The sequence below is a fragment of the Lytechinus pictus genome, chromosome 17, assembly GCF_037042905.1.
Source record: "Lytechinus pictus isolate F3 Inbred chromosome 17, Lp3.0, whole genome shotgun sequence".
In the NCBI taxonomy this organism is placed as follows: domain Eukaryota; kingdom Metazoa; phylum Echinodermata; class Echinoidea; order Temnopleuroida; family Toxopneustidae; genus Lytechinus; species Lytechinus pictus.
The window spans coordinates 7,928,926-7,951,627 of record NC_087261.1 but is presented as its reverse complement, the minus strand read 5'-3'; the positions used below and the strand labels follow the sequence as shown (position 1 = coordinate 7,951,627).

Here is a 22,702-nt window from a genome sequence, read left to right as displayed (position 1 = left end):
GTTTCCCAGTTCATGATAATCATGTAGAATTCAATAAGATTCGAATTAAAAGTCTGTAGAGAATTTTGGTAAACAAGATGAAATGAAAAACTGAAATGTATTGACTTTTTTAAGTCGTAAATTTCAATCGTAATGAGAAAAAAAATGAAAATGGTAGATTAAATTAATTCATAATGATTGCTAACATCAGAATATTATTGTGATTTTTTTATAATTGTTTTATTTTCTTTCTATCCCTAATGGAGAGAGATTTAAAAAAATGGGATGTATATATAATATATAATTTTATTTCTGTATAAATATGCCTATTATTGTTTTTGTCTATAGTTTATCTTATAAGTAGAACCCATGATTATTTATTTTTGTACAAGTTACTTCTTCCGAACTCATTACATTTATGCTAATGTAATAACCTTCATATGTCGTAATTATTATATTAGAACTCTGAATGCCATGGACGTCGGAGTTTGAAGTATTGAAAATAAACATCAAACACATTGAAAATTAAACATTACGGTTCAAGCTTTATATTCCTCACAGATGGAGTGTGCAAAAGAGACCTATTTAGAGCGCGCGCAAGAGAGAGAGAGGGAAAGGACAAAATTAGGTAGAGCGCGGGGGAAGAGAAATAGAGTGAGAAGAGCTAGATAATAGAGAGGAAGAGAAAGCATAATTGTAACCACAGACTGAGGAACAGCGCGTGTGAGTGTGTGTGGTATGAGGGTGTGGTGAGTGTAGAGGTGTGAGTGGGTGAAATGTGTGTATGCAAAGTATGGAAGGAAGTGGGGTCGTGGCTGACCTGCCTAGTCCGAGGTTCGATCCTCTGGCACGGCGCGTATGTCCCCATGATATGTATAAAAAAAATCCATCGCCCATTCCATCTCGACACCGCAGATAACTTCACTCAAACAAGGCCAGCATTTGGTAAAGCCAGAGCGAAAGTTGATCTGAAAGCTGAAACGGGGTTGAGTATGCTCTAATTACTCAAGCACCAATAGTTATAATTACATAATAATAATTACATAAGTAATACATTTGCATACCAGTAGCTTTAAATGTTTGTGTGATTTCCTGGCCTTAAGTCTAGTCGTGTTTGCAAAATATATGTCTTCGATGTCATTCAGTTAAGTCGAAAAGGCACAAAGAGCAGTCCGCGCGGAGAATGTCATCAGATTAGTAACAACTCGACACTGTTGACGATGAACTTTAACGGTGACGATGTCCGATTTCCCGACAACGTCGCGGTAGAGTTAGGCGATGTCCTCAACGAAAATCTCCCTAAAGGTGTGAGGAAGAGATTGGAAAAGAAACCTAGTCGTACTCGGCTTGTTTGGAGATGGTGGATGGTTTTGGCTCGCACTGCCCCTGATGGTATAGGCGTGGCCGGACTCAAATATGCCCTGGTGTCAAGAGAAAATTTGTGTAGAAGGTACGGGGTTATGGGTATCGTGATGTTGGTAATAATGATGATGATGATGATGATGGTGATGATGATAATGATGATGATGATTGTGAAGAAGAAGATGATGAGGCTGCTGCTGCTGATGATGGTGATGATGATAATGATGATGATGATGTTGATGATGATAATGATGATGCTGATGATGCTGATGCTGATTCCTATATTAAATTTGCACACGCATAATTGCTAATGATAAATTGCCAAGATTTTGACTCGATTCTTGTCATATCTTTTGAAATGGAATTCCAGATTTTGGGCGTTCATGTTGATATAATTATGATGACCGCAAAATTATGCAAAAAAGAAAGTATGATAAATGTTTATTTAAATCGATATATCTCTTTATTTATCTATAGGATTGGTTGGATATTAATCCTCCTGTGTGCTATTGTCGCGGCTTCGTTCCAGATCATCGATAGGACTCTATACTTTTCATCACATCCACTCTCTGTAGATATAAGCCTTAACCAATCCATCAAAGAGTTGACATTCCCAAAGGTCGTCATTTGTAACTATAATGCCTTTGTGTGAGTAAAATAAATTCTATTTTTATATGCATTTCTGCAATCACTGACGTATAAATTGGAGGCTTGTGGCCTTTGACTCTCCCCCCAAAAAAAAAAAAAAAAAAAAAAATCACAACCAAGACAATGTATATAAAGAATGCAAAGGGAAAAAAATTGAAATTTTATATATTTTTTGTTTAATGTTACGTCTAAATTCAAATTTCAAAAGAAAAATAGATTTTTATATTAAGCATATTTAGTGTCAAAATTTTGCTCCCTCGCAGTATTTTGATAGTTTTTCTTCTTTACGCCATGACTGGCCCGTCAAAATTATTTGGTCGTTACACCATTGACTGAAATATTTTAATGTTAGCATCTCATTATTTCATTATTTGCCTTCAGTCGTCTTTTAGGGGATGATTCAGAAAATGAATCACCAAAAAGCAACATGTGGTAATACATATGTAATGCCAATATTATCAAGAACTGGATTAATTAATTTGTGTGTATACCACTTCTATAAGAGAATAACTTTATTCATTATGTTCTATTAGAGAATGAAAAATTATGGGGTTGTATCTATACACGAAATATTGAGCAACTGATCGCATATACATGTACGTCATAAATTAACTGTAATTGGCCTATGTTTCTCTCTAATTTTTGGATTTTCCTCAAAATTTCAGCAGTATTTTTTCTTTTTTTTTTGCTGCTTTTGTTAAAGCCAACTTACCGTTAGTTTCAAGATTTTTTGGGTTCAATACTTGTATCCCACTAACTAAAGATTGCCGATTTGTCGAGTGTTTTTGTTTTCTGAAGAGATAGGTAACATTGGTTTTCTGTTTTCTTCCTTTTAATTCCAAAAGAAAATCGAAAACGCAAGCGTCACCAATTATTGACAAGTTGTTACGGAATTACGAGAATCTCCACTACAATCCGAGCAAGGTCGACCCCCTTACTCCCGAGGAACTGAAGTATATTCAATCATTAAATACATTTCAACTCTTCGACGATTTAAAACATCGAAAGGAGGATATGTTTGTAAGGTAAATCAACGACGATTGGGATTGAAAAGCCCGGCGCACAATTAACGATCCTTGCGGAGCGATTTTCGAAGAAATCAGACTTTTAATTAAATTTGAAAGTTCCAAGAACATGAAGAAGTAAAATCGTTTAATCTGAAGTGGACATAATACCAGAAATACTTAAATGAGAATTCTGCTTTGCTGCAAGCTTTCTGGTCGCAGCAAAGTTCAAATCGACTTCAAGTCGAAGCCAGTAATGACGTCATTACCATATGGAATTAAATTTGCACTTATTTCTGCGGGGAGGCTCGAAATACATTGGAACGATGATTTTGATATTCATACCACTATTCGGAACTTTGATAGTTCAGATTTTATAGGTTTCAACTGTTTATATCAAATGATATTATAATTTATTTGAAAATAAGATCGCAACTGATCGTGACGTGTTCGCCGGGCTCTAAGACATAACTATCATGATGGTTCCTGTCTCATGCATTGGTCACATCCACGAAACCGACATTTAAACTGACCAAAGGCTGTCATTGGAAATGATGTAATAAGTGGGTTCGGTCTGGAGTCGGTTTCGTTTTTGTGACTGTAACATATGCAATGGTGCTCAAAATTTATTGAACCCCATCAGCAAATAAACATGTTTAAAAGTGTTCAACTTCTGCCATGTTTTAGATGTTTGATTTTCGAAGTCAGGTTATAAAATATTGCATTAAATTTTGTGGTGGGGTTCACTTACTTTTGAGCACAACTGTATGTTGGTGAAGGTTCATATATGCGCGCGACTTATTCAGGAACGCTGTAAACATGGTAAATGTATTAAAAATGCCCGTCAAAATAATGGAAAAGATTAGTTGGGAGGTCTTCGTCGAAAATTGGTGAATCCGAACAAAAGCTTATGTCATAAGTTTCGATGGAGCTGACGGAAAAATATGTCGTTGGTCAAGAGTCTAGGCTAAAACTGCTGTGTTTGTTTTACCGATCTTCTACAAAGACATTTGGTTCCTCAGTACCATGAAGGGCATTTGACGGTACATATTTTGTGCTCTTAAAACCGTTCTGCGTGGCAGCGAGAAAACTTGCTTATCTGAAAAAAAATGATCGAATGTTCGAATCTTAGAAAAATAGACATAATAACAGGGCTTATTTATGTAGCTCATGGTGAACTTTGCATTACTTTATATTTTACAGGGTAAGAGTCTATACAGGAGCTGTTTACCAACATGGATCTTTTTTTCTTGACAGCCCCAACCCTCCCTGATGCTTGTCATACATAGCAACAAGTAATGTATGCAAACTGGATACCACGTATCCTCTCTGGTTAGGAATTTTCACACCAATGAACATGATGCGTCATTGTCACAGACAATTTATCAGGGCCCTGAGAACGAGGTTTTTCCATTTTTTGTTATGTAAATTTGACAAGCAAACAAAGACAGAATGAGGGTCATTTCGGTCCAGAGAAAAATTGACAGGCAAAAAAAAAGGGTTTCATTACAAAATGAAGGTCATTTGGGCAGTTTGGTAGCGAAAAACCTGAAAGCCCCCCCCCCCGGAATTTTTTTTTTTAATCATCATTTCGGTTATATTTCTCAATCTATTCATAACTACCAGAATTGCAGGAGGTGCTGCCTATGGAGAATAATACACGCAGCACCCACAGGGAAATCGTTGGTTTCCTTCAGAACCCTCAGCACTCCCGCCTTCCAGGGCCATGCAATTAAGATTTAAATAAAAAAGAACGATATATATTTCTTTACAGAGTTGTATTCGGTGGTAGACCAATTAGCTTGGATGATATTGTCACAGTTGTTACCCCACAAGGACTATGCTATCAGATCAACGACGGCAAGGATGGGAGGAAACTACTCAAAACATCAAGTGGTGGTAAGAAAACAATAGGGGGTACGCTCCGAGACCGACGGACGGTTTAAAAAACAGGGAAAATGTATTGTCATTTGCCCTTCTTGACAAAGCACAACCAGGTCCTTGTCGAAAACTGTTGAATCGAAACAGCACTTCATTCCTGACTCTGGAAAACGACAATTGGTTGTAGTTCACCAATTCTCTACAAAGATCTCCCAACTGTTCTTTGTCAGTTTGACGGGCATTTTCAGTCCATTTACTGTGTTCCTGAACACAAGTCCATCGCTGAGAGAAAACTGTATATTTTAACACCATATGACAGAATATTTGTCGCAGAAACGAGATTGCCGATGAACTTTCTTTCTATTTATATAAATCTGACAAAACAATTATCATAATTGAACCATTACTATCAACTGCGATCACTGAACACGGGCAGGGCAACGGAATTAAGCAGAGCGACGGAATGGGGCAGGGTTTGTTGGCGACCGGCCTATGTGATTTGTCAAGTAATCAAAACTTTAAAAGGGGGTTGGTTCAAACTGGGAAACGATGAAGAATGAGAACCAAATGACACAATTTTTGTGCTTTGTTTGGAGGGAGATTAGTACTCGGTGACAAAATTTGATGGATTAATTGAGGAATAAGATCAGAAATAAAATGATTAAAACAAACTTATTGCATTAAAAAAAATTATATCACCTTGCAATATGCATTCTGATGATTATGTAAAATTATTACCCTAAATACCGTGCAGTACAGTGTTTCTCCTGTTAATGTAGATAGCAGGATGATCCTTCATAACTTCATAAACATAACTGGAGTTACTTTTGATTCACATTTGACAATGTCTTCCCAAATCTCAAATATATGTAAATCAGTTCGGTACCATCTTCGTAACTTAGGATTTATCCGGAAATATTTATCTAAGTCTGCGACCGAAAAGATTGTACATGTATGGCACGCCCATAGGGAAACAATTAAATATATATTTCACTTGAAAAAAATATGTTTCTCTTCCACTAAACTATTTCACTCAAAGAAATTTATATTTCACTTTTGAAAATGTATTCCACTTTATCAAAAAATATATTTCACTTTTCAAAAAAAGTATATTTCACTTTTCAAAAAGGAGGATGATGCTGATAATGATTGATGGCAAATATAAAGATGATAACGGTAATTATGATATTATATTTGATATACACATTCATTCGGAGACAGATAGATACATGGGTACATACACAGATAGATAAATAGATGGATGGATATATAGATAGAGAGAAAATAGATCGATATATTTATTGAAAGATATACAGATAGAATAACATATTAAACAGATTTAATAGATAGATATTAAATAGATAAACAGTCATGATTATTTAAACAGATCAATAGATATTAGATTGAAAGATAAAAGGTAGACATACAGAAAGACATACATATTTTGAACAGATAGACATTAGATAGATAGATGGATAGATAGATAGATAGAAAGATAGACATATTTAAACAGATAGATATATATTAGACAGAGAGATAGATAGATAGATAGATAGATAGATAGATAGATAGATAGATAGATAGATATATATATAGATAAAGATAAATAGGCAAATAGATAGAAAGAAAGATATGCAGACATTTAAACAGCCGGATAAATCATTAGATGGATAGATAGATAGATTGATTGATAAATAAACAGATATACAGACAAAGTAAAAGAAATTAATAGAACTTAGATAGATAGATAAATAGATAGATAGATAAAGAGACAGACAGACAGATAGATAGACAGATTCGTAGATAGATAGATAGATGGATAGATAGATAGATTGAAAGATAGACATATTTAAACAGATAGATATATATTAGGCAGAGAGATAGATAGATATATCATGTAGGTAGATAGATCTAATACGGCAGCCGCATGTGCTATCCAACAAAAGTAAAGGATTTGTTTTCTTTCAAAATTAAAATAAAACAAGTGAAATAATTTTTTGAAAAGTGAAATATTTTTTTTTTCACAAGTGAAACATATTTTTTTGAAAAAGTGAAATATATTTTTTTCAAAAGTGAATTTTTTTTTTTTTGAAAAGTGAAATATATTTTTTTGAAAAGTGTAGTAATTCATCACTTTATTAACATTCAAATCGTTCAAACAAAGGAATAAAATATATACAAACATAGAAGAAAGGAACGCCCAGGACATATCTGAGTAACAGAACAAGCAGGGCATACATAAATAACATAGATTACATTAACATAATAGCGTATACAATACATTACTATAATTACCCCGAATCAAAGTATTAAAACAAGCATGAAATTATTTTAAAGAAGTACAGTATGTAGAAGAAAAACGGGAACTAAAGCAGTTAAGAAAAGAGAGGTAGAAATAAAAGAAGGGAGAGATGGTACATACAAAGGTGAAATAAAAAAAATAGAAGAGAAGGAATGAAAAAGGGGGAGAGTAAAAGAGAGAGGAGAGAGAGTGAGAGGGTGAGGGCTGGTGGGAGAGAGAGGGGGTGTGAGAGAGAAAGAAAAACAACATGTGACTTCCAGGGCATTACATAAATTCAAATGATTGCACATAATATACCCCGACACAGGCAAATGACCAGATTACGTTTCTGTCTTCATTGGATACATATAAATGGATATTTGTTTCCCTCCACACATCATACACTCTCAGAAAGAAGAAAGAAAAAGCATTGGGCTGGTCAACACATGAATCCACCAACCGCTGGGCAAAGGAAATTGCACACGAAACGAATGCATTTTATCAATCAACAGTCGGAAGGCCCTTACGCCCACCAACGGCAATACATTGAACAAAATATCCCCGAGAGTGTATGCTATGGGGGGGGGGGTCACATTTTGGAAATCCTCACAATAAGTCGTAGTAATTTTTTTTTGTTAAAATTATTTTTTTGTCTTACGGTATTTGGTTATTATTACATTATTACATTAGTGGGTCATGACATTCCCATACGGGTTCCTCCTTGGCCGAATATATTACAAATGAAGAAGTGATGGCAAGTGACGCAAGTTTATCCCGAAAGGTCTTGAAAGGCACTGGTTTCCCACATAACGAGAGAAATTTCTTCAGCTTTTGTGAATTGTCGCTATTGATATAGCCCCTGGAACCTATTTCTATAGGAAAGAAAAGCACATCGAAACCATTGGCTTCTATGTCCGAAATCATAGGTGCATATTTATTTGATTTTCGTTCATTTGCCCTGATCAGATTTGTTTCGAAAGGAACCGTGAGTTCAATAATTGCAAGTTTCTTATCCCGTTTCCAAAATATGCACATATCTGGGATTAAGTCTGTTTGGGTGCATTCAAGAGGTACAGTAGACCGGACAGACCGTGCGTCACCTGCGAGATCACTTTGGATGACAGGACCCGATACAGATTCACTGTGCGCATCAATACCCGACTTGGCGACCTCAACGATATGATGTAATACATTGTTGTGGCGCCAAGTGAAACGGCCTTGTTCCAAGGCAACTGGACAATGATTAAGCACATGGTGAAGTGTTTCACGATTACAACATTTCGTGCACCTATCGCTTGACCTTTTACCCCATGTAAGCAAATTTGCCCGTGTATTCAATGAGTCCGTTAGAGCATTAAGCATAAATTTGGTTACTCTTTCGGGTAGATTGTATGCCACACTCTTCCACTGGGAATTATTGGTTTCTATACTAATTAATTCAAGGGTTTTTCCTTGCACCGCCAGGTTTCTCACATGACTTCGCCAGTATTCTGACACCCGTTGTTTACACGAGTTTTTTACTGCAAGTTTTTGTTTATTAGCTGATGTTAGATTTTGTACATGTACATCATTCCAGATCTTTTCAGACTGCACAGTAGCAGACACTTTTCTTGTCCACTTTTTCTCTCTTTCAAGTTTGGAATCCAAACACTCATTGACTTTGGAATCACTCCTTTCCCGAATGTGGACATGAGCGAGAGTGTGGCATTCAATGTACAAGTCAGAGATGGATGGAATATCCAGGCCTTCTGGCATGTGAATCATTGCCAGGGTGGCTGGGTGAGCAAGGCCAGACCACTTCTTTGCATATCTATTTGTGAGAGCATCAAGCTGCTTTAAATGTGTTTGACAAAGATCATTCACTGTGACATGGAATCTAATTGATGGTAGAAAATATCTTGAATAGATTTCCAATTTATAGACTGGACGTACTAAGGAAGCATCTATATTACGTAATCCTGACGTTATAATTTCATTGAGGTATTCATAAACTGACCTGGAATTATCATTATCAGTGACAAGTGACCCAAGGAACTTAAAACGGTTGTCAGTAACACTCAGTGACAAAACATTCTGGCCCTCTATTTGAAATGAGGTAGTTTTGTTTATTACTCCACTAGAGATTGACAATGACCTACATTTCGATGGCTTTAGTTTGAGACCCAGACTAGAGACATGAGAAGTTAGAGTATTCATGATTCGTTGGTGAGACCTACTGTTAGTAGTCAATAGGCAGAAATCATCAGCGAAAAAAGTAGTCACATATTTACTTTCAGACAACGTATAACCGAATTTGTCATTTGATTTCAAATATTCGAGAAGGGGGTTAATACACATGGTAAAAATGAGCGGTGATAGGGGATCCCCCTGAAAAATTCCTTTCCGAAATGGGAATGACTCAGTACTCCATAGTTGTGTTACTACGGTACCAGAAATAACAGAGTATAAATTGTTAATATACGCTCTTAGTTCATAGGGAAGCAAATATTTTCTAAGGACATATTCAATCAATGTATGAGGCACTGAGCCAAATGCATCCTGTAAATCAAACCACGTAAAGTGGGCAGTTTTCTTGTTAGATTTGGCATGTTTGATTACTTCATGTACAATCATATTATGATCAACACAGCCTGAAACCCCTTTCATGAAACCTTTCTGAGTTGTAGTATCAATAAGCTCGTTTGTAGTTAAATAACTATCCAAGCGATTTACAATGATTTGGTGGAATATCTTACCAAACACACTCGAGAGTGCTATCATTCTAAAGTTCTCGGGATTATCCACAGAATCTTTCTTGTGCAAGAGAATAACTTTTGCTTTAGTCCAAAGTGAGGGTGGGGTGGGATCAGAACTCGACAACAGCTTGCTGAATAAAGTTGCAAGAAAATGATGTACGCTTGGCAATTTTTTCAATATTCCGTAGGCTATCCCATCTGGCCCTGGTGCGGAGTTTGAGCTTTTGTGACTTAGAACCTGTTTTATGTCCTTTGGACGAATTGGCCCCATATCAAATTGGTGTTGAATCATATCGGCCGTCGGTCCCTTCCACCAGTCGAGCTTATCCGTATCGATCGGTGGGGGCTCAGCAGCATATTTAGCTGAAAAGTAGTCGTTAGCTGATTGGCGCGAAAAGGAAGGCTCAGACGCTGAAGAGTACAGGGTGTCGTTGACGACGTTTTTACTGAAAGACCAAAAGTTTTTCCGAAATTTACTTTCCTCATATTTTGTCGATCGACGCTGCTCATTAGCTTTTTGTTCTTTCCTCAAAAAGTTATATGTATGTAGTGCCTCATAAAATTTTGCACGATCCTCGCGATTCGCGTTTGAAGAAAATGCTGTTTTTCGCAAAGAATTCTTTATTTTTTTCATTTCCAACATGGTCTTAGCTTTTCTTCTATGAAATGGTTTACATTTACTTGATGAATCATTAGTAGCTGAAAACTGGGGGGAGTTGTCAAAATACTGCTGTAAAGTCTCGGAAAAGCGGTCGCCGGCGTGTGAGACGGGTATTGAACCATTGGCCAGCTCATGGTGTATTGTCTGTGTCACGGCTTTTATGTCATCATTGACACGATTCCATTCCTCGTGCGAGAGTTGTGGGCACGTGTACCTCCGAAAGTCAGATGCCTGCTGGTGAGCCATAGAGCCGAGTACATAGATTGCAAGCAATACGAAAATGGCGTCGTTGAAGAAAAGTGGCACACTCATTACAAATAGGTATCACACGAAAACTCACCACGAAACAACGATAAAAACTGTACAAACGTTGACAGTAACATCAAATAAGAATCCTAAGTGGGTGAAGCAGTAATATCCGTAGACGGAAAACAGTAAAATTATTGCACTTTTGGCAGAGGGTTTTGAATCCTTCCTTCTCCGTCTACGGACACTAGGCTTTACTGTATATATATTTTTTTGTATATATATTTTTTTGAAAAAGTGAAATATATTTTTTTCAAAAGTGAAATATATTTTTTTTGAAAAGTGAAATACATTATTTGAGTGAAATATATGTTTTTGAAAAGTGAAATATATTTTTTTGAAAAGTGAAATATATTTTTTTGAAAAAGTGAAACATATTTTTTTCAAAAGTGGAATATATTTTTGTTTGGAAAAGTGAAATATATTTTTTTTAAAGTGAAATATATTTTTTTGAAAAGTGAAATATATTTTTTCTGAAAAGTGACATATTTTTTTTGAAAAGTGAAATGTATATTTTTGAAAGTGAAATATATTTTTTTGAAAAGTGAAATATATATTTTTGGAAAAGTGAAATATATTTTTTTTTGAAAAGTGAAATATATATTTTTTTTGATAAATTGGAATACATTTTTAAAAGTGAAATATAAATTTCTTTGAGTGAAATGGTTTAGTGGAAGAGAAACATTTTTTTCAAGTGAAATATATATTTATTTGTTTCCCTATGGGCGTGCCATATACATGCCTTGATTTCTGTAATGTCCTTTTGTTTAATTTACCGCAGGCTCAGTTATATAAGCTTCAGAAGCTTCAGAATGCAGCTGCTCTCATCGTCACTTTGTCAAATAAACGCTCTCATATCACTCCCATCTTGATTTCGCTGCACTTGCTCCCTATCAAAAATCTGATTATCTTTAAGATTTTGTTGCTTGCTTTTCATAGTAGTCTTGGATCAGCACCACAATACAGTCTTTCATTTATCAATTACTACAGACCAAGCAGGTCTTTGCGCTCATCCACTTCTGGCTTCCTTGTTATTCCAAAAGTTTCAAAAACCTGGGGGAAAGATCATTTACTTTTGCATGCCCCACTTTGTGGAATAGCCTTCCTGAAGACATAAAAAATGTACCTCTGTCGTAACTTTCAAAAATCTTCTAAAAACTTTTTTATTTAACTCTTAGCTCTTTATGCGCCTTGAGTACTCTACAGAGTGGATTTGGCGCTTTATAAGTCACATTATTATCATTATTATTATTATTATTATAAAAATCATCATCATTATAATTTGAAAAGCTTCTTTATCATCGATAATTGAATCATTCAATAATACAAAAATAAATGAGCGTAATTTGCGTTTTTTGGAAAGTAAACTAAACTTATAAATGCCATAACGTATGAAAGCTTCGTCCAATTTTGAAGACATTTTCATTAATGTTGATCTCTCTTTTCTCTCTCTCTCTCTCTCTCTTTCTCTCTCTCTTTAACCATTCAGTTTCTAGAGATGGACCTTTGAGTGGGACTTCCCATTTCACCTGTAATATGATTGCATTCTTGTCTATATCATTCTGTACATTAATTAATATATCAGTGGAAACCAAATTACTTTCACATTGTTTACCGAGACCTGAAGACCGAATCATCATTTAGCTTGTAAATCGACCGCTTCATTTAACATTGGAATCATTTCCCCTTCCTTCCAAAAGGAAAGTTATTTGGACTGAGCATGATTTTGAACGCGGAACAGGACGAGTATTATTACAACACATACTTGAAAGACGCTGCGGGGTTCACGATCCAACTACTCGATCAAAATGAAGTAACCTACATGAATCAAGAAGGGTTCCAGGTTGGACCTGGTAAAGCTGTTGCGGTCGATATGACCGTTAACAAGGTAATATTACCCATAAGAATAACTTAGAATGCATGTTCTCCCTGATGAAATGCTGGCATTAATAATAGTTTATATTTCATTGTTCGAAATAGAAATCAATACTGGGATAGAAACCCCAAATGAGAAATTTGTAATTTGTGAGGGGGGGGTGGAGGCAAGAGTGAAATGAAAGTTAGATTTGCTTGTTTGAGGATTCATCAAACATATTGATTCACACCGCCTTCTATAAGAATATTTTAACATATTCCATTAAAAATTGTGAATGTATAGAATTTATATTACGTGATAAAAAGAGAGCTGCTCATATAAATGTAAAATATTTCTAATTTTGATATATTTTTATCGAACCTTCACCAATTGCCTCTATTTGTATTATTTTTATTAAAATCAACGCATAGATAGGTGAACCCATTTTAAATATGACACTTAGAGTATTATGTGGTCACTCGTGTAGTTAGAATTAAGATTATTATATCTTTGATTTGGGGTTGTCAAATTTTTGGTGGCCAAAATCCATTTCATTTTATAGCGAAAACCTTTTTTTTTTTTTTTTTGGGGGGGGGGCTTTTTAACAAACCAGTACCAGCTCTTTAGAGATCGAATCAGAGCCATGCAGATTCGCCTTTACAATTTATCCACCACGGTGGTCTCTCTCTCCCCCTCTCTCAATTCTTATTTTATTCTAGAATTACAACGAGAAACCACCCTACGGAGTTTGTGGTTCGAAGAAACTGAAGTATTTTGAGGAATATTCTCGTACAAAGTGTAAAGTTGAATGCCTGACAGACGCTGTGATATCTACGTGTGGATGTAGATTACCCTCCCTTGCAGGTGATAAATCTATCCCCCGTCACACATATTCGGAATCAGCAAGAATCAAGCAGAACCAGCCGGAATGAAAATTTTTCAAAATTCGAGCCACATTCGGGAGGGAATTTCGAATTGATCTAAATTTTAAAAATGCTGTTATGACCTCAATGCTCCTCAGTGACTTCTCAGTGCTGACTGGCGTTGCAGCAACAGCTAGCCATGCTTTTATGCGATTCGATTCTCCCATGAATGCGATCGGAATGTTTCGAATGTTGTTGAAATGTCGGCAGAATATTTGGAATGCAGTGAGAGTGCTGTTGGACTGCACTGTTGGACTGTTGAATACACCTCGAAAGTTCTGAGCATGAGCATAACATTCGGGCCGGACACAAAAATGGACCCGAATATTTGGAATTCACTCAGAATGCAGTCAGAATTTTTAGAATGCACTTCGAATATCTAGGAATGTGCCGAGAATGTTCATTCCGACGGCATTCCGGCTCATTCCGCCTCTAGTGTGACTAGGGTGTAATGGATTCTTCCCGAATACGGCCTGATTTTGTTGGTTTCGGTGGATTCGGCTGTTCCCGAATCCCTCCCGAATATTCTCGCATTCGCGGAGGGAGAACAGAATACTCCCGAAACCACCCGAATATGTGTATTCGGATGAATTCGCAGCGGATTCGGTTCCAGTGTAACCCTAGCTTAGGACCTAATATCTCAACTTCCCGTTCGAATAATGATAGTTTACTTGATTTTTGGTATGTTTTTTATTATTATTGCTCATTTTCTTTCCTATAATAATGTGTACAAATTTATCTTTATCTCGTTGTGTTTCTTCCGTGATGATAAAGTAATACTACTCCTTTTATTTTACTGTTCTAGCAATGAAAATCTTAGACTTTATTGCATAATATTTTGAGTCCGAATGCATCCTACTCTAAGAGAATACTTAAATATTGGTCACGTCGTATACAAGCACAGGGAAGAATCTTTGATGATAGAGATGATGATTGTTATTAATATCTTGCACAATAATAATGATAGCTATACCGTGGATATTATATACTTTATTGATTTTTCTATCTTTTATGAGGCCGTCATCATGGCCGTCAAATGTCAGCATAACCGATTACGATGGCGGCTTTCTGCGGTCATTAATTATGTAATATATGAAATGTATGTGTATAAGCCATTACACAATGCTGTCCTTGTTTTCTTTATCTTTTGCGACTATATTGTCTTTTTCATTGTTATGAATCAAATTTCACATTTCCATATTCAAACACCTTTAATCCACGTTTTTGTTCAATGATTTGAATGCAGTGATAAAAACAAACACTGAAACAATACTTATAAAAAAGCAAATTGTCTTCATTTAATATCACTTTAAATTTCATCAAAATCGGATAACAAATAATAAAGTTATTGAAGTTTAGAATTTAGCAATATTTTGTGAAAACAGTCGTCATGAATATTCATTAGGTGGGCTGATGATGTCACATCCCCACTTTCCGTTTTCTTATGTTATTACATAAAATCATATTTTTTCCATTATTTTATACTTGTGTGAAAAGTATGTCTCTCTTATAATGAAATAAGTTGCAGCAATAAATATCTAATGCACTAAATCAGATGTCAATCCAGTTTTTCTAATTCTTGGAGGAAAAAATTTGAATAAACCTAATTTCATATAATAAAATACAAAAGAACAAGTGGAGATGTGACATCATCAGCCCACCTAATGAATATTCATGACGACTGTTTTCACAAAATATTGCTAAACTTTAAAATTCAATAACTTTGTTATTTGTTATCCGATTTTGATGAAATTTTCAGCATTTTGCTTAGTGAAGTCTACTCTATTTATTAAACTATAAATACTTTCAGCCCGGACCATCCCTTTAACCGTTTACCCAATCATATATCTTAATAATACATTATTCTTCTTCATCAATAGGCAATGCAACTGTATGTGATCCGATTCTTATGACCACATGCGGTAATGCCTTCTTCGGTGAGTTTTTCTTTTTTTATCTACATTTATTATTCATTAATCAAAAATGCATTTTAAATACAGGTAGGGAACAATTAAAGGTCAGGATTCGAGAAGGAGAATTTAGACGTACGTACGCGCTACACGCGGCGCCAGCTGCCCATTATAGTAATATGGATTCTCAGTTCAAGGAGATATTGCCTTGCTCAGTTCGCGTATGCTTCGGTTACTGTTCGAAGATCTGCAGGTTGCTTCGCCTCCTGTTGTGGGAAATGACTTCAGCAGTTGTTTCGGCCAGCGCCGATGTCGCCAAAAGCAGCACAGTGTGTGTGTTGTGCGTTTGTGCAGAGCTTTACGACTTGTTGATAATTGACAGCTGCATGCAAATTGCGTCAGTAATCTTCGTAATGAGGATGGCGGCTAGTACATTACACAACAAAATCGTCCAATAGCGCCTTCTTGAATCCCGGGAGGTAATCCTTCCTTTCAGCCCTCGATGACAGAACACGGGAAACTCTTATACGAAATACAATGATGCAAACACAAAATCTAAGAAAAAATGAATAGGCCCATCAACTTATTTGACAAGTTATGTACTTACATAAAAAAAAACATAGTAAACATGAATAAGTCATGATAAATCAATAAAGAAAGGAATAAACACAAAAATGAGGATGTGATTGAAATATGCATTTCGTGCAGCATTTTTTTCCACACAATTTTGACCGAAGTGTTGATCAGATCCCTCAACTTAATTTTTTTTAAATACCACAAAAAAGAACAAATTACCTGTACTTTTTCGTTTTTACCGATATAATATCTATCAAAAATTAATGGTGAATATAAAATTATATTAGGCCTATGTAATAAATGATTTCTAAGTGATTTTTAATGGAGCAAGAAGCGCATAATAGATCACCAGCGATGATCATCAAATTGTCTGGTTATTGCGATTCTCCCTTCTCTTAGAACCTGGAATACAAGACACCACGTACCAACCCAACGATTGTGAATGCCCAATTGACTGTGAGGAGACGAGTTTCTCCTACAGTGTATCATCGGCTATGTATCCCTCTCTCTTTCGTGAACGGCTTCTGGAAGAATATCTAGCTGAAGGTCTACTAGAGTATGACGCCGTACGGTCTGCTAATATGACGTATATTGAGTGAGTAGCTTTATTCTTAAGACTACACTGCTTTTTCTAGTCAATTGTTAATGACTGTAAATAATCAGAGGCAATGGGGAGTTTTCACAAACACTAAGCAGACGCTCTCTAGAACTATGGTCAAAAGCCCTTCATGACAAAGCAGTCTTTGTCGAAAATAGGTGAATCAAAACAGCAGTGTCGTCCGTGACTCTGGACAAGCGACATATTTCGTCAGCTCCGAAACTTACGACGCTCAGCTCTCCGGGTTCACCAGTTTTCAACATTTAAAGATCTCTCAGCTGTTATTGTGATATGATAGGCATTTCAATAGATTTACTATGTTGTAGAATCTGTCCCCGTTGCAAGTGCGAAAACTCGCTATTGCTTCAATCTTAACCCATGAAAGCGACTCCAAACCGACCGATGGTATGTCATATTGGACATGACGTAATAGATTTGGTCGGCCTGGAGCCGGTTTCACAAGTCACTGAGGCATAATGTGTTTGTTATGTGCGAAAATAGTGAGAGGATCGTGTGGATATTGGAATCAAGACATAAAACAGGGGCTGAATCATGATGACAAAAAGTTGTCTAATTATCAAACAGAATATAATGCCCGGTTACTGCTGTATCTATACGAACAATATTAAATAAAACACATGTACTCAACGTTTGGGATATGTTCTTAAATTGTCTTTGACACAAGGGCCGCATAATGCGAGAAGGGCTGAGGGGGGCTTCACCCATCTCCGCCCCACCACCACTCTGTTTCAGTAAACTTCTACAATGAAGTAAAAATCGTCATTTCATTGTGAATATTGGATGTCAACCATCCTCCTTCTTTCAAAAACCGTTCCTCAACCCATGTGTTAGTGACCTCTTTTCTTGCATTGTTCGTTATATACAGGTATAACTTTGTTGCTGTAGACATCTTCTTTCATGACATTAGTACGATGGTGATAACACAGCATGCCGATTATACCGCCTTTGCATTATTATGTAAGTAATGATATAATTTACGGGTATATAAGCCTACCCGTCTCAACAATCGTTTACGCGAACAAAACCGACTCCATACAGATCAAAGGTATTACTTAATGTCAAATGGTTATATAATCGGACGGTTTGGACTATGTTTCGATGGTGCAGACGTACACTCTTAAAATAGTTTGGCAAAACAAAGTTTTAATTTTATTTGAAGGCAATTCCTTGGAAGACGGTTCGAGGTTCCCGTTTCATAAAGACATGTTATCAGAATTCTATAACAAATTTAATATCAGGCTTACCAAACCAATCAAGTTGAATGATTTCAGTGGCTTGACACTATTATTGAAAATTTGTTATTTTAAAAAGTTTTATTAAACGGGTTCCAGGACTTCTTACTACAAAACCTCGCAAGGCGGGGGATAAAATGTCTGACAAGCCAAAATGATAATTATAATAATATAACAGCAACAAAAGCAAAGCAAATAAATGGAAAAACAGGAGGACAAAAGGCCATTTCCACCGTTATCGTTTTTAAAAACTTGCCTCTGTTGTGTTTTGTATGATTTATGTTTTTAGTTTGATGAAATTAAGATTTCACTTTGTGAGATTGGCGTCTTATAGGCCTATTTCTGTAGGCCAACCGCTTAAATTGCTAGTTTATGTATGTCATTATATTATATTATCATCATCATTGCAAGTTAAAAATGGTATCAGTCATTTTCACTACATGTAATGAGCAAAGCAATAGTTCAAAACTGAATTTTCCCGTCTATTAAAATTTCTTTTTTCAGCTGACATTGGCGGCTCTCTCGGGCTCTATCTTGGTGGTAGTCTACTGACGATATACGAGATACTGGACCTCTGCGGACATTCATTCTTTCATCGGAAACGCTAATTAATTTCGTCAGTGATTTTATCAAACGTCGTCAACCTCAGCCGGTATCAAAGACAACTAAACTTAATTGGGGATAATCAAGGGCCTTTTCACACGTCAATCTTGAATCATCATTGTAATGACGACTGCAATTCGTCTTTAGAATCATCGGACCTCTCACATGCTCACTCGAAAACTGTGATTTGAATTCGTATTTCCGAGCGAAGGCGGAATGTGTCCTTGGTGACTTGTCAATCAAAGCACTGCATTGCAAATACAAACTACGATGAGTGCATGTATTTCTTGAATATGAAATCACTGATAATTTATATCCAAATACTACGATCTATTAGCATTTTAAAGGCACATTGGTGATGTCGTGAGGGTGACACAGCATTTGCTCCGGCGACAATTGATCCGGGCTTTATTTCTTCAAAGATAGAGGGTTAGGGTTTCAGTAGAGTTTATGTTAGCTGTATGGTTTAGGATATGGTATATCAATTTGTTAAATGTAAAAGTACATGAATTCAATCTTAGCTCAAAATCGATAATTTTGATGATCGCTAACAAAAAGAAAAGCATATGTGGGACAGTGTATTAATATTGCTTCGAAAAATACCCCACATTTGATGGAATTCCGTGCTTATTTTGCTCATTTCCCAGCAATTACGCATTTTCTTCCAGAGCTATTTGGCACATATTTTATATTTATGTATACAAACACTTTGATGGTAATTTAATTGGACTCTGTTCGAATTTTAGATCGTTACCACAACTGGTATTTTCTTTAAATCCAGGGTTGAAGTTGGACATTCCATTAATGTGTGGAATTTGCAGCGGAGCAATTGTCGCCGGAGAAAATGTCATGGAGCAGTGGAACGGAAACGAAAAACAAAAGAAACAAAACAATAAACAGTAGAAAGCACCATTTTATTTTCCAAAAGCCCCACTTAGCTGTTCACACGTTCATGAAGACGTAGGCATTGTATATATTATACAATCAGCTATGGATATACGCAGACGATGTAATCGTCAAATGTATTTTGTATAATGAATACATGATTGATATAACATGTCACACAAGTGTATATATATATGCAGCATATAAAAGAATATAATACACTTTTACTCATTCAATATATGATATTTATTATATTTATTAGTGATAGATTTTTTTAACGTATGTTACGTATGTTCATTAGAAACAATACAAAGTCGAACTGGCGTTTGTTTTAATTATGATGCGTAAAAATGGCATAAAGTTGTAAAGAAAAATGTAAATATATATAGATATCGTATCCTATGTTGACTGGTGATCATCCCCTCACTTTTAATATGGGGTACTTTTTTTCGTTCAAATTCATTTGATATTATTTCTATGTTATTCTATGTTCTAAATTCAAAACCCAAATTCACAATTTTGATTCAATTCGTCAAAGTTGATTATCACATGAACATAATTCACAAGGATACCAATATTTTGTTTTCTTATAACACATTTGCATACTTTTTGTGTCTGTGCTGATTGTTTATTATTTATTACCAGTATATGCTTTTTTTTAACGGGGCGACATGGAAGACTGCCAATATGTGCCACCCTGTATAAATATCAGAAATATATCAAATGAATGAAAATAAATATAAGCATATCTTCACAAAAGGAGAAAATTTTTATTTTCAATTTTCATCTATATACTCAACGTTTTCTTGCTCATTGATTTTGTAGGATGAATAATATGACTTAATTTAAAACAGCTTCACTATTACCGGTAGAAACTGCATGTATGAAAATACACAACGAATTACACCCGCTTTTACACGTCTAAATTCTTAAATTACAAGTGATTACTAGTCATAAACATGATTAAACCAAGGATTCCATTAGGAGTGGTGCTATAGGATACAAGGGCGACCGTTCTTGTGATTTGGAAAATAGTGAAAAGGAGATAAGAAGAACAAACTAAGAAATAGGGGTACAAGAAAGGTGCAGAGCGACTACTCGAGCATTGTTGCATCTTTCACCAGCCATCGCGCCTGCCCAGGCGCGTGGCTGGCGGCAGGGTGCAAGTTTGAACCCCCTCTATAGTCTAAGTTGCTGTCGTACTTCATCCTAATCAACATACTCTAAAAGTTAAACCTGCAGTTACAACGAGGTGAGTTCGAGTCCCAAGGAAGATAAGCAACACTTAAAAATCCATTAAAGGGACGGTCTAGTCTTGAGATATTTATATCTCAATAAATAGAGTAAAATTCATAAAGCAAAATGTTGAAAATTTTATTAAAAGCGGATAACAAATAGCGAAGTTATTGAAGTTTAAAGATTTGCATTATTCCGGTGAAACAGTTCTAGGCATGTCTTATGAATATTCATTAGGTTGGCTGATGATGTCATATTCCCACTTGTTCTTTTGTATTTTATTATATGAAATTAGGTTTATTCAAATATTTTCTCCCAAAACTAAGACAATTGGATTGGGAACTGATTAAGTGCATTAGTTATGTATTGCCGCAACTTATTTCATCATAATGGAGACACATCATTTATACATGTATGAAAAATGAAATATTTATGATTTCATGTAATAACATAAGAAAAGGAAAAGTGGGGATGTGACATCATCAACCCACGTAATGAATATTCATGACCATGTGCATATTACTGTTTTCACAAAATATTGATAAACTTTAAAATTCAATAACTTCGTCATTTGTTATCTGATTTTGATGAAATTTTCAGCATTTTGCTTTGTGAATTTTACTCTATTTATTTAGATATAAATATTTTCAGCCCGGACCATCCCTTTAAAAAATCTGAAGTGAACAAACCGGAAGTCTCGACAATATTTTGGGGTTTTGGGGTTGGGTACTATGGAACTCTTTCCCTAATGTGCACCTTTTAGAAAGGTGCAAAGTTGCACCTTTCCAAAAAGGTTCAAAGTTGCACCTTAAAAGTGCGCCCAGTTTGCAAAGTTGAACCTATTTTTGTTAGTGTATAGGGTGTCACAAAGAAGGGACTTGGTCGAGTAACTCAATCAACCCTGTAATTAACTGCGGAAAGAAGATTATGGATTTTTTTTCCTCCTTTTTTTTTTGGGGGGGGGTGTCTTCCCCTGCCCCTTTCAAGTTACCCTGGAGCCTCCTCTACGGCCTACACCATTTACATGTTTCGGACTAAAAAATGAGCTTAAGGTAAATCATAATAATTCGTTTCTAATGCCAGATACACGATTACCATATGTTAACACAATAAGAACCCTCTCAATAATATATATTTATAACATTAATTCCTTCCACCTCTGTCATCGCTCGTTTCGTAGTTAATCGGTGACATGATCGTGCGACGTTTCATCCAGACATGTGGTTGTGGCCAACCTGCATCCAGACGCCTAGTACGAAGGATTCGATCTCGCATTCATTGACGCCTCGTATGATTCGGAACATCCCCTGCTCACCCCAGTTACGACCCCAGGAGTTTGTGCAAAGCTTTGAAGTAAAGAGATTGTTTATAATTGATAAAGTTAATAATCGTGTAGTTTGTGTAAAACCATATGCCTAATATGAAAAAATAAACAACTATTTTCACCAAGCATGCCAAGGTAGAGACCTATGATTTTTTCCCAACGTAAACTTGGGCCTTCATTCAGTCCTCTTGATTTTGTGTAATCCTTAGAATTAGGAATATGGTTTTAATTATTTCTGATTATTTACGCCACACACACGCACTCACACACACACACACACATCCACTCGTGCAAAACATGCGTCTTTCACTGTACACGTGCATACTATATTTAAATGCCTTCATACCTCTGCAACAAACTGGATTAATAGAGCCTGAGAATAGCCAAACCAATTACATTGCTCAAAAAATCAAGTGCAAATTGAAAGAAAAAGGATGTATTTTTTTTCTTAATGAAAAATCAAAATACAGGCAAGACCCTGATAATATCCAAGCAAGAGATGATGTCATAAACTCTATATTTCTTTTGTTTCTTTCATCCAAGACTTTGGAGGTAATTTTTAACCATGAAAATAATATATTTGGATTTTGATAAACGCATTTGATACATGAATTCTCAAATATTTCTCCGATTTCGATGCGTTTTCTGTTTTTTTTTTTATTATTCATATGCAAGTAATGTT

The 22,702-nt window shown here is 35.7% G+C and overlaps 2 protein-coding genes across 3 annotated transcripts in view; one reads left to right on the top strand and one right to left on the bottom strand.

The window, feature by feature from the left end:
- Nucleotides 1-1,112: 1,112 nt before the first annotated feature.
- On the top strand, nucleotides 1,113-20,413 carry LOC129280668 (acid-sensing ion channel 1B-like). 2 transcript variants are annotated; one of them, XM_054916688.2, is made up of 10 exons: nucleotides 1,113-1,429; nucleotides 1,819-1,989; nucleotides 2,835-3,014; nucleotides 4,768-4,892; nucleotides 12,558-12,745; nucleotides 13,432-13,576; nucleotides 15,516-15,572; nucleotides 16,521-16,716; nucleotides 17,606-17,697; nucleotides 18,477-20,413. In XM_054916688.2, the coding sequence occupies exons 1-10, from the start codon at nucleotides 1,200-1,202 to the stop codon at nucleotides 18,578-18,580; spliced, it is 1,488 nt and encodes a 495-aa protein (XP_054772663.2). In that variant the 5' UTR covers nucleotides 1,113-1,199; the 3' UTR covers nucleotides 18,581-20,413. The 2 variants fall into 2 exon arrangements, with proteins under 2 accessions (XP_054772663.2, XP_063968135.1); XM_064112065.1 differs by lacking the exon at nucleotides 2,835-3,014 and having other exon boundaries at nucleotides 1,119-1,429; nucleotides 18,477-20,371.
- LOC129279863 (tubulointerstitial nephritis antigen-like) overlaps nucleotides 19,473-22,702 on the bottom strand; it is a 30,777-nt gene continuing 27,547 nt past the window's right edge. Inside the window, exon 10 of the mRNA XM_054915926.2 lies at nucleotides 19,473-22,042. Within this exon, the coding sequence (XP_054771901.2) occupies nucleotides 21,905-22,042 (138 nt within the window). The 3' untranslated portion in view covers nucleotides 19,473-21,904. The remainder of the gene's footprint in view (nucleotides 22,043-22,702) is intronic.

What these genes read in the sequence shown, in the direction of transcription:
- LOC129280668 (XM_054916688.2), top strand. Translation starts at nt 1,200, where the DNA reads ATGAACTTTAACGGTGACGATGTCCGATTTCCCGACAACGTCGCGGTA. An exon ending in ATGCGGTAATGCCTTCTTCG is followed by an intron (nt 15,573 to 16,520) that starts GTGAGTTTTTCT and finishes CCCTTCTCTTAG; the next exon opens with AACCTGGAATACAAGACACC. An exon ending in GCTAATATGACGTATATTGA is followed by an intron (nt 16,717 to 17,605) that starts GTGAGTAGCTTT and finishes CGTTATATACAG; the next exon opens with GTATAACTTTGTTGCTGTAG.